Consider the following 11370-nt stretch of genomic DNA (forward strand, 5'->3'; position numbering starts at 1 on the left):
ACGTCTAGGAATTTGTCGTAGTATTTTTTGGCAGAAGTGCGATTCTTGATAGGTATTTTTTGGACTGAGGGAGGTGACAGGCGCTAAGCAATTTTTCAAGTCGAAAGAACCGCAAATTTGACTTTTGCTGAATGCCGGGGAGATCTTATTCAGATATCATCCACAAAGATCATTCAAGCGAATTTTTCGCATGAAAAAACCCAATCAACTTAGAATTCTAAAAGCTGAGTTTTCTGCCTTCTCTATCCACTCTTGGGTTTATTTAAATAATAGGCTAGTAGGAATTTTAAAGGTTTTCAAAGAGCATACATGGAACTGAATCAAAACTAAAGCAGACAGATTGCCAGACAGCAGTCAGAGGGTTGGACTTGGAACTCTTTACACCACTACACCAATAAACACAGTTTTCGTTCATACTTATGGGATGTGGACGCCTTGAAAGAAAGGCTACCAAAGAGGAACAAGGAATGCCAAAGCCATACCTATCTTTCCGCAGAAGACTTCGACTTTAAAAGTGTTTTTAGACTTTTAAGTTGAATAATTAGTAGAAGAAACAAACGGGTCCAATTTCCACGAAAAAGTCTTGCTTCATTTCTGAAATAGCCAAGTCATAAGGAGCCACCTCAAACACTAGCAATGCTTCCATCTTAGTTATGTGAAATCCAAGAACAGTTTGATGCCACTTGTTGCCTGATACCTGTTAAATAAAGATAAAGTGAAACAATCAGTCAAAGCCAGCCAGTAAATCAGTCAGTTTGTCAGTCAATCAATCAATCCGTCCGTCCGTTCTTCCGTCCGTCCATCCATTCACGCACGCACGCACGCACTCATTCCTTCCTTCCTTCCTTCCTTCCTTCCTTCCTTCCTTCCTTCCTTCCTTCCTTCCTTCCTTCCTTCCTTCCTTCCTTCATTCATTCATTCATTCGGTGAGTCAAGGAAAGGAATATCTTGAAAGAAAGTCAAAGGATTTCCACGTGGGACATGCCTGTACCATTCTACATTAGGGGAGTTCTGCGTCCTACAAAGCGCCCCCCCCCCCCCCCCTAATAACTCAGCAAGTACTGCTGATGATCTCTTGTTACTGAGCACTGGCAAAAAATTCCAAGTCCTCCCGTTTTTTCACCTATCCCCCGCCCCCTCCGATAAATAATGAACGATCCCCAAACGATGTGATTTTGTTTTTGCATGTATACAAGACGGAGAGCACATTAGGCGCGTTGTACTCATGTAGTCGGTTTTCGAACAGAGGCCTTGTTTACGTTCACATGGAAAAGCGTAATATTTCGTTCTGGTCTGCTGAAAACCTTTAATTGAAATGATGTGATTGCTCGGGTATTTGTTTCCCCGCAGATGGGCGCTCTGTATAAATTACACGAAATCATTAGTGCTTGAAAAACAACTGCGGCTTGTTGGCGGAGTACCTACAGCGATCAAGGAAGCTATATACTGCATCTTAATCTTTCAAAGCAGCAAAGCAAACATGGCTGTGGAGGGAAATTGGCAGACAACAAGACCCACCATCAGAGAAAGAACCAAGTTCATGTTCAACAACGATCTCTTCAGTGATGTGAAGTTTGTGGCTCGCATGAGCGATGGTGAAAGTGAAAGTAAGCGAGCTATTCCTGCTCACAAGTTCGTGCTGTCGATTGGTAGTCCTGTGTTTGAAGCCATGTTATACGGTGAGTTAGCAGAGACCAGAGACACTATCGAACTACCTGACTGTGAGTACGAGAGTCTCTTGGAGTTTTTTCGATACATGTACAGCGATGAAGTGAACTTAAGCGGAAGTACTGTGATGGGAGTGTTATACTTGGCTAAGAAATACATGGTGCTTTCTCTTGTTGACAAATGCACAAAATATCTACAAGATAATTTGGATGCATCAAATGTTTTCGACATTCCGTCAACAGCTGACAAGTATGAAGAGAAAGTTCTTGTGGATCAATGCTGGGAAGTGATCGATAAACAGACAAAAGCGGCCGTCGATTCGGATGGCTTTGTGACAATTCAAAGGTCCTTACTTGAGGCGGTAGTCGTTAGAGATTCTCTGAGTATCGAAGAAGTCGATTTGTTTCAATCTGTTGATTTGTGGGCAACGAAACAATGCGAAACGAATGGTTCAACAGCGAGTGGCGAGTTGAAGAGAAGAATTCTCGGTGAAAGAATTATTAAAGCGATACGTTTTCCAGTGATGGCTCAAAGGGAATTTTCAGCTGTTGTCGTTGAAAAAAGAATTCTTACTCCAGATGAACTGATAAGATTTTTTCAGTATTTCAGTTCAACATTGACTTCTCCAGTGGGATTCACAGAAACTAAGCGATCTGGTCCTGTTCTTCGTTGTCGCAGATTTGAATTGGTTGTGGAAACTGATTTGCGCTACGATGGCAGAGAGGACTTTGTAAATTTTACTGTGGACAAAGACATCACCATACATGGAGTATGTCTGTGCGGAAGTAATAGCAACGACTACACAGTAACGTTATTGCAACTGTGGGACAGAAGTACCGGCCCACTAGTTGAACTAATATCACAAGTTAAAGGAACGTTTTCTTCTAGACTTTTGGAGTACAAAGGAAGTATCTATTATGGTTTTAAAGTTTTGTTTGACTCTTCGGTCGCTTTAAAGAAAAATACTTCTTACGTAATCTTAGCTTCAATAACTGGCCCACCATCTTGGAAGGGTGTTGGTGGCATTGCAAGAGTCCAGTCGTCTGGTTTGATCAGGATTGTTTCAGTATGTCACCTGGCATTTTAAGATCAAATCAGTTGGCTTGTCAATTTCCTGAATTTCTGTTCTCTATTTACCCTGAAATTTGATTTTTCGATCAATCGCAGAGGAGGTTCGACAGGAATCCCACAATGCAGCAAGAATGCTTAAATTTCGTCACGTGTTTCAAAATGGCGGCAAGTTAAGGGAAATCGGGTGGCCTTCTTCGTTTTTGGTTGATTTCTAATATTCCGGAAGGTAACTGGACTAAATTTCTTTTGTTTTTCAGGGGTAAAGATGTTTTTATTGTATGGAAATCATTATTGAGTCAATGCGATTGCATGGGGTGCCCAATGAGAGGCGAAAAGCGTGACCGGTTCACGGATGCGTGGTTTTCTTTTGTTATGTAAAATTTCCTTAGTAGAAAAGCATCTTTTTGAACAATATGAATGAAATAATGAATTCTTATATACCGCACATATCACCAAGTCTCATGGCGGTTTACATTTCTGTGGGGTGAGATCGGACATCAGCATGTGAAGGCGCCTCTGGCAGCCACTATCGGTCCATATTCGATCTCACCCACCCACCCACTTAACCCAAGCATGAGTGTGAAAGATAGAAGGCCAGACCACAACACCGGGAACTACGTCCCCTTCTCTTGCGAACAGTGTGTGGGTTCTTTAACGTCCCACAAAGTAATCATGAACAAGGGTTGTGAGACGGGACCTACGATTTATCGTCCTTATCCGAGAAGACTAGAAAGTCTAACCATTTGCATTTGCAGATGTTATTACAAAGGCAGCACTTTCTCCTTAGACCCTGAGTGTTGGTCCGGCCGGGGTTTGAACCCACGACCTCCCGCACGGGAACCCGGTGCTCTACCAACTGAGCCAACCGGTCGGGGGTTAAATAATAATAACAGAGTGACAGTGGCTGTAACTTCAGTTGAAGTTAATTTTACCTCTCTAGTAGCTTCTTATTGTAAAAGTCGCAAAAAGGCTCCACGCTTTATCGTCGAAATCGTCTTTGAATTATTGGACCTTCTTTTGAGATGCTTTTAGAAGAGAAGTATGAGAAACGTTCTTGAAGCACATTCTGGTTGCAAAGATTTCCGATGTTGCTGTTCGGTAATTTAGAATCATCTGTCTTATATTTTACCTTTCTGGTCTTATGGAAAGTCATTCTTCTAGTGGTAAAAGGCATTCTGCGTCTTTAAGCCGATAACACCATCGATGCCTCATGAAAAACGAGAATGCCGCCAAGAACTTGTTCCACGCGGAACTCGAACGAATAAATCACTTTTGTTTGGCTCCACTTCATTCTTAAAATCGCCATCTCCGAAATTTAAGACGAATTGATGCGAATTAATACTGGGCTTGTAGTGTCTTTAAAGATATCATCAACATTGCGCTCATTGACAGTCCGTGGCACCAGCACAACTCCTCTTTCGTTCATTTTGTCGACGAAACTTACATGAATTGAATCGACAAATCATCTTTACACACGCTAGATAAGCCAAGCTAATCTCGAAATCATCTTTCGCGACACAATGGACGTAAAGAAGCCGAAAATTCTTGAAATAAGATGCTTGATTCTCTTTCAATGTTCGAAAACAAGCCGCCATGATGGTCACTGCTCTCCGACTCATTCGAATAATGACATCACGAGAAAAACGATACTATATTTCATCGGCGCACGGAATCATGGGTAATATGCAAAGTAGTATGGGATTCCTGTCGAACCTCCTCTGGATCAATCGTTAAATTCGATATTGCTTCCCCTGTCCTTAGAAGGCGATCGTTTTCTCCAAGACAAAATTCGTAAGTGCAAATGGTTGAGAAGGAGGATACAAAATTATAAAAAAAGAGACCGAAGAGATGCAACAGAATGGTACTCGACAGTGTTTTTCTTTCTTGAGTATTTCCGTATCAGTGGTTGTAATGGACACTCCAAGTACAGTTTCGAATGCACACTTTAATACTTTACGCGATTCACTATATCAAATGTAACGAAAGAAAAATACAGAGTTAATAAACGCGAACAGAAAAAGTGAACGTACAACAATCAAACAAGAAATCAAACCAAAAATTCACAAGCGAAAATATAACTACTTACAAGATCTGTACGGCAACTCCGGATAAACAACAACTGCTTACAAGGGCGGAATACAAAACTTTTATACTAATTTGAAACGAAAAGAATAGGACTAACGAAGCAACAAACTAAACAATAAACGATTGCGTAACGCGACGCCGAGAAACTAACTTGCTAGAAAAAATGCACATAAACTAAATTCCGAAGGCTAAACTATAACGTGATAACAAATATTTAAATTGATAACAAAACAATAGGAAAAAACAAAAATTTTAATCTCGTGGCTACAGTGGTATTGTCATGTCATTATCATTATCCCTAGTTGTTTAAGACTAATCTGTTTTAGTATATTCTCAGCTCCGACTATTGCATTTCTAGCTCTCTAATTGGCTCAAAAACTCCGACTATGAGCCATTAGTCGGAGTTTTACCTAATATGGAAAATAGTGCGCCAAGTTTAAAAATTTTCGGCACGAAGTTTTTAACTTCAGCTCCTCATAATGACCGATACTGGCAGGTTTTAGGAGCTGTCTCCCACTAAACTTCAAGAGATACTAGACAATGCTGTTCCAGAAAAAACGAAGAAAGCCACAAAGTTCGGCATGAACATACTTAATGGTACGTCACTGGGAGTTTTACTCAAAAACTAGCAACAACTGTTACGTTCACTGTCGATATTTTGATAATTTTATAATTGCGTAACAACGACAAAAATTCTCAACTTGTTATTTACAGAATGACTGTCAAGTCCTGCCAGTGCCACAAAATTTTCGAAACGAATTGAAGGCATGTCCAAAGAGGAGCTAAATGAATGCCTTAAATGTTTCTACACCTCCGCAAGGAAGAAAGACGGCACGTATTACAAAAACACATCCATGAAGTCCATTCGAGCCGCTATAGATCGCTTTCTTCGCTCGCCACCAAACAACAAGCCTTTTTCTATCATCTCTGACGCTGTTTTTACCGAAGCCAATAAAATTTTGGATGCCTTTGTAAAGGATCTCAGAAAGACGGGTAAAATAGCTGGAATTGTCCACAAGGAAGCAGTGTCAAAAGGTCAAATCCAGAGGCTCTTTGAAAGCGGCGAACTTGGGCCGGCCGACAGTCAAAATCCAGCCCAATCCATGCAGAGAACGGCGTGGTTTTATCTCACCCTTTTCTTCGGACGACGAGGAAGAGAAAATCAGCGGCAGTTGAACCCTGGAATGCTCTCCCTAAGAACAACCCTACAAGGTGTCGAGTATTTTGAGTTAAACAGACGACAGCCTGGTTCACTGCTCAGCACAAAAAATCATCAAGGCGGCCTTGGAGGCTCTGAGGACGAATCCGACGCGAAGATCTTTGCCGTTGCTGGTTCTCAGAGGTGCCCAGTGAAAACAATCAAAAACTACCTAGATCACCTGAACCCGAGTTCCGACGCTCTTTTCCAAAAACCAAGAGATGGCCAAAGTCAGAAATTCAGTCCAGCAGATGACAAAATCTAGTATTGCAACTCGCCGGTTGGCTCGATCACGCCTGGACAACATGTTTAAAAATATGAGCAGGCGAGCTGCCATAGAGCCCCATCTAACCAACCCCTGCCCCAGGGCGACAGCAGTTACAGTTCTGTCGGACCACAACTGTGAAACCAGACACATAAAATCTGTTACGGGACACAGATCAGACCAGGCGGTCGAATCTTACAATGATCGCCCATCCATAGAACAACAGAAGAAGATGTCACACGTTCTCAGTGATTTTGTCTCAGCCGGGGCCTCTGAAGCTTCCCCATGCACTGGTATCTCTGCAGCTGAGAAAGAAAACAAATGCCATGGCCAGCAAGAAAGGCAATCTCAAAGTGAAGGGACAGTTTTAGTCCAAAATCAGTTCGTAAATACCGAGGTTCGGCAAAGCGAGCGAAGAAGCTTTCCGCAGGTTTTCTTCAACTGCAATGTCCAAGTTCACAACTATTACGGAGGCGGAGAATCAGGAAAATCTTCCTGAACTTTGAACACTATTTTAAAACCACTTGAAAGCTTCCGAAGCCGTCTTTTTTCCTTGCATTTGAACGGCTGAATATTTCAAGGTTGATTTTCGTTAACAGTTGACCACAGTTTGTCGTTTGTGTAGCTGTCAAATTTCATTCAGCTCATCCAGTGATGTAATAATCAGGTGATCACGGCGCGCATGTGACCGGAAATTATATGCTCTTTTGACCGCCTTGTAAAATTCTTGAAATAAAAATCGGCGGCAAAAACCCGATTTGAGAATATACTAAAACAATTATTCCATTCGACCTTGTTGGATATGAAGTGATCATAACCAACTCGCGCTTCGCGTTCGTTGGCTATTTATCACTTCATATTCAACGCGGTCTCATGGAATAATCGTTATATAAATCCCTCATCTGCGGTCTGATCTCGGACGCACGAAGAATTCGTTTTTGGTATTTATTGGGTGGCATTTCGCACCTTCACATCCGACAAGAATGGTGATTAATGCTGTAGTTGTATGGAAATTCTTTGAAATCAAAGAAAAGCTGGAAAGTAATTAGCGCGCAAAAAGAAAATACATTACAATTCGACTCACTTACATAAATGCATCTCTTATCTGGGCTTGAAAAAATATCACTCACCCGGTGAAGAAACAAAGTCGGCAATTTAAAAAAAATGCACAATTTTTCTCATGTCGTTGCACTATTGTTAGAAATTAAAACACGATCTTACAGTTCGATCTTTATCGATTTCAATATACAAGTATCGAAATTTAATAAAAAAGAAAAACTGTGTGGTGGGAGAGAAGACAACAGTTGTCGAACGCGGATTAATGAAGCAGGATCACGCGGCTAAGCCAAGACTTTAAGCTACTTCATTTTACCAGTTTTATAATATCTGATTGGAAGCTCGAATAAACATGAACAGAAAGCAGAAACTACCCCTTTCTTCCAGCAAAAGTAAATCATTTTCAGAGTCGAATGTCAGAAACACTCTCAGAAGTATGTGTTTTATGGCAGCTGCTATCAGTAATTTATGCACCTCGAAGCCTTCTGTTACGTTGCTTCTGTCCTATAATACCTGATTTTAAAAACTCCCGGGGTTATCAATTTTAACAGCAACAAGACAATCAATCGTAACAAAAACGTAAATTAATTGTTAAGATTTCAGTTGCAAGAAGGCTGTTCGGCTCCCGAACCGGATTTTTTGTCACCTTTTATCGGTGCATGTTCTGTGTTTGATTGACTTCTATGTACACTTCATTAAGCAATCGGGTGCCGGCGTCCTCTCCACCAAACGCCACTCCACCCATTCTTACAAGTCCAGCTACACGCAGGCTTTCACTCTCTCCCCCAAACTTTCGCGCGACCAAAAGTTTAAAAACGCTCCAGGGGAGGAGGGCTCCCATGTAAAAGTGACGGGGGTGATCATTGGAAATTTTGAAAAGAACTCTTAAAAGGTACCAAAATTCTGTTTTGTTGGCGTGGTCCGAGCATTTTTTTTTTTTATCCCTAAGAGGTACCAAATTAGTTGACAGACATTTACTTCCTCTCAATTTTTCGGCTCATTACCCCAAAAGGTACCACCATACCTATGTCGGAGGTCATTTTACATTTTAGCATCCTAAGGGGTACCAAACCACGAACTTTACGACAATCATCCCCGTCCCCGTCACTAACGTTTATATGGAAGTCCCCCGCCTCATTGGAAAATGCCCTATCATGAAAGAAAAACCCCTAGGCAATCCTGGCTTGCTATCACCGGCCTCCCACGCAGTCGTTTTTAGAGGACTCGCATTACCTCCTCCCCTACGAATCCCAAAAAAACGACTGCGTGGTAGGCTAGGCTTGTTACGAGGAATACCTTTTCGTTAGTTTTATCACTAAAGACTATACATAAACAAAACTGATTGCAGTGTTGACACTTCGTCAAGGAGATATATATTTTGGCCAAAAGTTCGACTAGTACAACTAGGCTTCTTCAGGGCGAGAGTAACAATGAGATCAAAATGACGGCTCTGTAAAATTTACATTTGAACGTAAACAGAAATGGTTAAGTAAACGAGTGTACGTGACATAGCGTATATAGCGGTTCATAAGATTCATGTTGAGGAAGTTTAAAAAACTTAAAATGATTAATCAGTTGTAACTTTCTATGTTTGTATGTCGTGATGAATAAATAAATAAATAAATAAACTAAATAAATAATGACTAACGTTCATTTCGTCTTTATATCTTACTTACTTGGGCATATTGCCTGTGCCACCTCTTCAATTAGCTTAGGTACATCAGAAGCCTCGGAAACAGAGAACATTTCTTTTGCCTTTGTTTTTCAGTCTTTCCAGCTCTCGGTAGTATTTTCTAGCATCTCCTGCGGCCACAGTGTAGATCTCAAATCCCCTCGACTTTAGTTTGTCAGCTGGTATATGCGGATCCCCCGGCTGGGTTTGAGCGCCATCGGTCACGATCACGATTACCTATGAGAATGAAGTCAATCACCATATATATACAACCGCACAAAGAGCAAGACTGAAGCTCAAGACTGCAAATTAGTGGCAATGTTTGCCTAATTGGACCCTTTGAGGGCTGTGGATCAAGCAATAATTCCACGTGCAATTTCTCATTTCAATTCACTTTTCTCTACTTCCGTCTTTTATATTCCTTCTTTTCTCTCATTCTTTCTTTTCCCGGATGGGAGCACCTCTCCTAATAGGGTAGATTGTCCCGGGGTGTTTTGCGCAAAAGCAAACAAATAAAACTAACAAACAAACGATAAAATGGAACGACTAGTCTATGACCAGCTCCCAGTTGGCTTGATAGCTCAGTTGGTAGAGCACTGCACCGGTATCGCAGACGTCATGGGTTCGAATCCCGTTCAAGCCTGAATTTTTTTCAGGCTTTCTTTTCGCAACTGCTTAAGTTGCGTAGTAGCTGCGAGGATTTTTCTTCAATTTGATCTTTTATCCGCAGTTCAAAATATGTTTCATATATTTACATTTATTTAGTACTTAATCAATGCAATATATACGATACAACACCATACGGTACGATACAATACAATACAGTGTGAAACAATACCATTTATTAAAAACTGGATCATAGTATAATGCAATTCCAGGGTTTTGATTGGCTTAGCGGCCATGGTATATGAGCCATTATACCATGCCCGAGAAGTAGCGACCATAAATTTTTTTTCTGGTTGCTCTTATAAAAGAAATCATCAAGGCCTACCAATATTACTTGATTGTCTTTAATAAAACAATTATTCCACTCGCGCTTGTTGGATATCCAACGCGCGCTCGTGGAATAATTGTTAAATATACAATACGATACGATGCGATGGGATGCGATACAATGCGATACGATACGATACAATCCAATACAATGCAATGCAATGGCGGAGACAATCTAATGCGACGCGTTGCAATGCAATACAATGCAATTCGCATGCGATGCCAGGATCTCATTCAGAGATCTAAAGGGAGAGCAAAAATATAGTTATGTGGTTGGGACCATGATTTAGGTTTCTGAACAGCTATATAATAAGAAAGGCGGCTGAAAAATGTAAGCTGTTGTGTAAACAAGAAAAAAAGGCGATTGATCCCACTGCTGCTCTCCCAAACTTTTAATCGTATTGCTTTCAAAACACGGACAAAATAAGAATTTACTGTGCTTGCGTTTAATTTAAGGCCCTTTGTTTTTCACAATCATAGCGCGTTCAGAATCCAAGGGTGCTTACCATTTACGCAAACCACCCGGATGGAAATTTGCGGCATAAATACGAAATGATTTAGCTTGTCTTAACGGAAGATGGATAACATGCAAAATGTATGAACATCAGCTGTAAATACCAAAAGGAGTAATAAAATGCATCACTTTGACCAGAAGCCCATAATTTCAGAAGTACCACTGATTTGATTTTCCAACTAGAATTTCCGGATTTTCCATTTAAATGGTAAGCACCCCGGTTTTTACAAGTCAAAACATGTAGCCAAGTTAGTGAGAGCTTTAATTCGAGTTCAATTACTTATCAATAAAATTTAACCCAAAAGCTACAGTTAGCCTATTCGGCAGGAACTAGAACGGGGGAGGTGAGGGAGAGGGCGAAGCCAGGTGAGCGCGGAGGATAAGAAAAAGGAGGCTTCAAACCTAAGGCTTTTTAAAGCTTGGATTCAAGTTAGCGTGTATCAGGAGCTTTCGAAAAACAGTGCAAGTCATTCTCTAAGTCGGGTATATATAAGACATGCAAATTAAAATGAATGACAAAAGATAACCTACCTTTCGAACTCGTGGGTCTTTCCTGTAGCCGTAAGAATTCGTCTCTTCATTATAAAGTTCCTCATTCGCATCTCTTAACCCTAAGTGTAACTGTGTATTAGCCCCCGGAACTGGTCCAGGAAGTCTAAGCACTTTGTTAATGACGGTATCCGTGTCTTGTCCCTCGTTGAACCCAAATTCGACGTTTGAATCTGTGCCGAATTTTATCACGCTAACGTGCGTTCCTTCAGCAGACACGTGCAGTAGTTTGGTAATTTCAGCGACAAACACTTCGACGTCGCGCCACGCGTTTGTTATGCTACTGGACGCGTCCAAAA

The 11370-nt window shown here is 41.1% G+C and overlaps 1 protein-coding gene and 1 long non-coding RNA gene across 2 annotated transcripts; one reads left to right on the plus strand and one right to left on the minus strand.

Moving 5' to 3' along the window:
• Window positions 1-563: 563 nt before the first annotated feature.
• LOC146474194 (uncharacterized) lies at window positions 564-11145 on the minus strand. Its single transcript, XR_014866245.1, has 3 exons — window positions 11054-11145; window positions 9020-9252; window positions 564-697 (listed from the first exon to the last, which is right to left on the minus strand). It is a non-coding gene; the product is annotated as an uncharacterized LOC146474194 (long non-coding RNA).
• Window positions 5567-6990, plus strand: LOC146474195 (uncharacterized). Its single transcript, XM_085117270.1, is given in 2 exon segments — window positions 5567-6311; window positions 6313-6990. Coding segments are annotated over 2 exon segments (1194 nt in total). The 5' UTR covers window positions 5567-5591; the 3' UTR covers window positions 6787-6990.
• Window positions 11146-11370: the final 225 nt, after the last annotated feature.

Source organism: Pavona decussata, unplaced genomic scaffold, assembly GCF_977016875.1.
Source record: "Pavona decussata unplaced genomic scaffold, jaPavDecu1.1 SCAFFOLD_91, whole genome shotgun sequence".
Taxonomy (NCBI): Eukaryota; Metazoa; Cnidaria; class Anthozoa; order Scleractinia; family Agariciidae; genus Pavona; species Pavona decussata.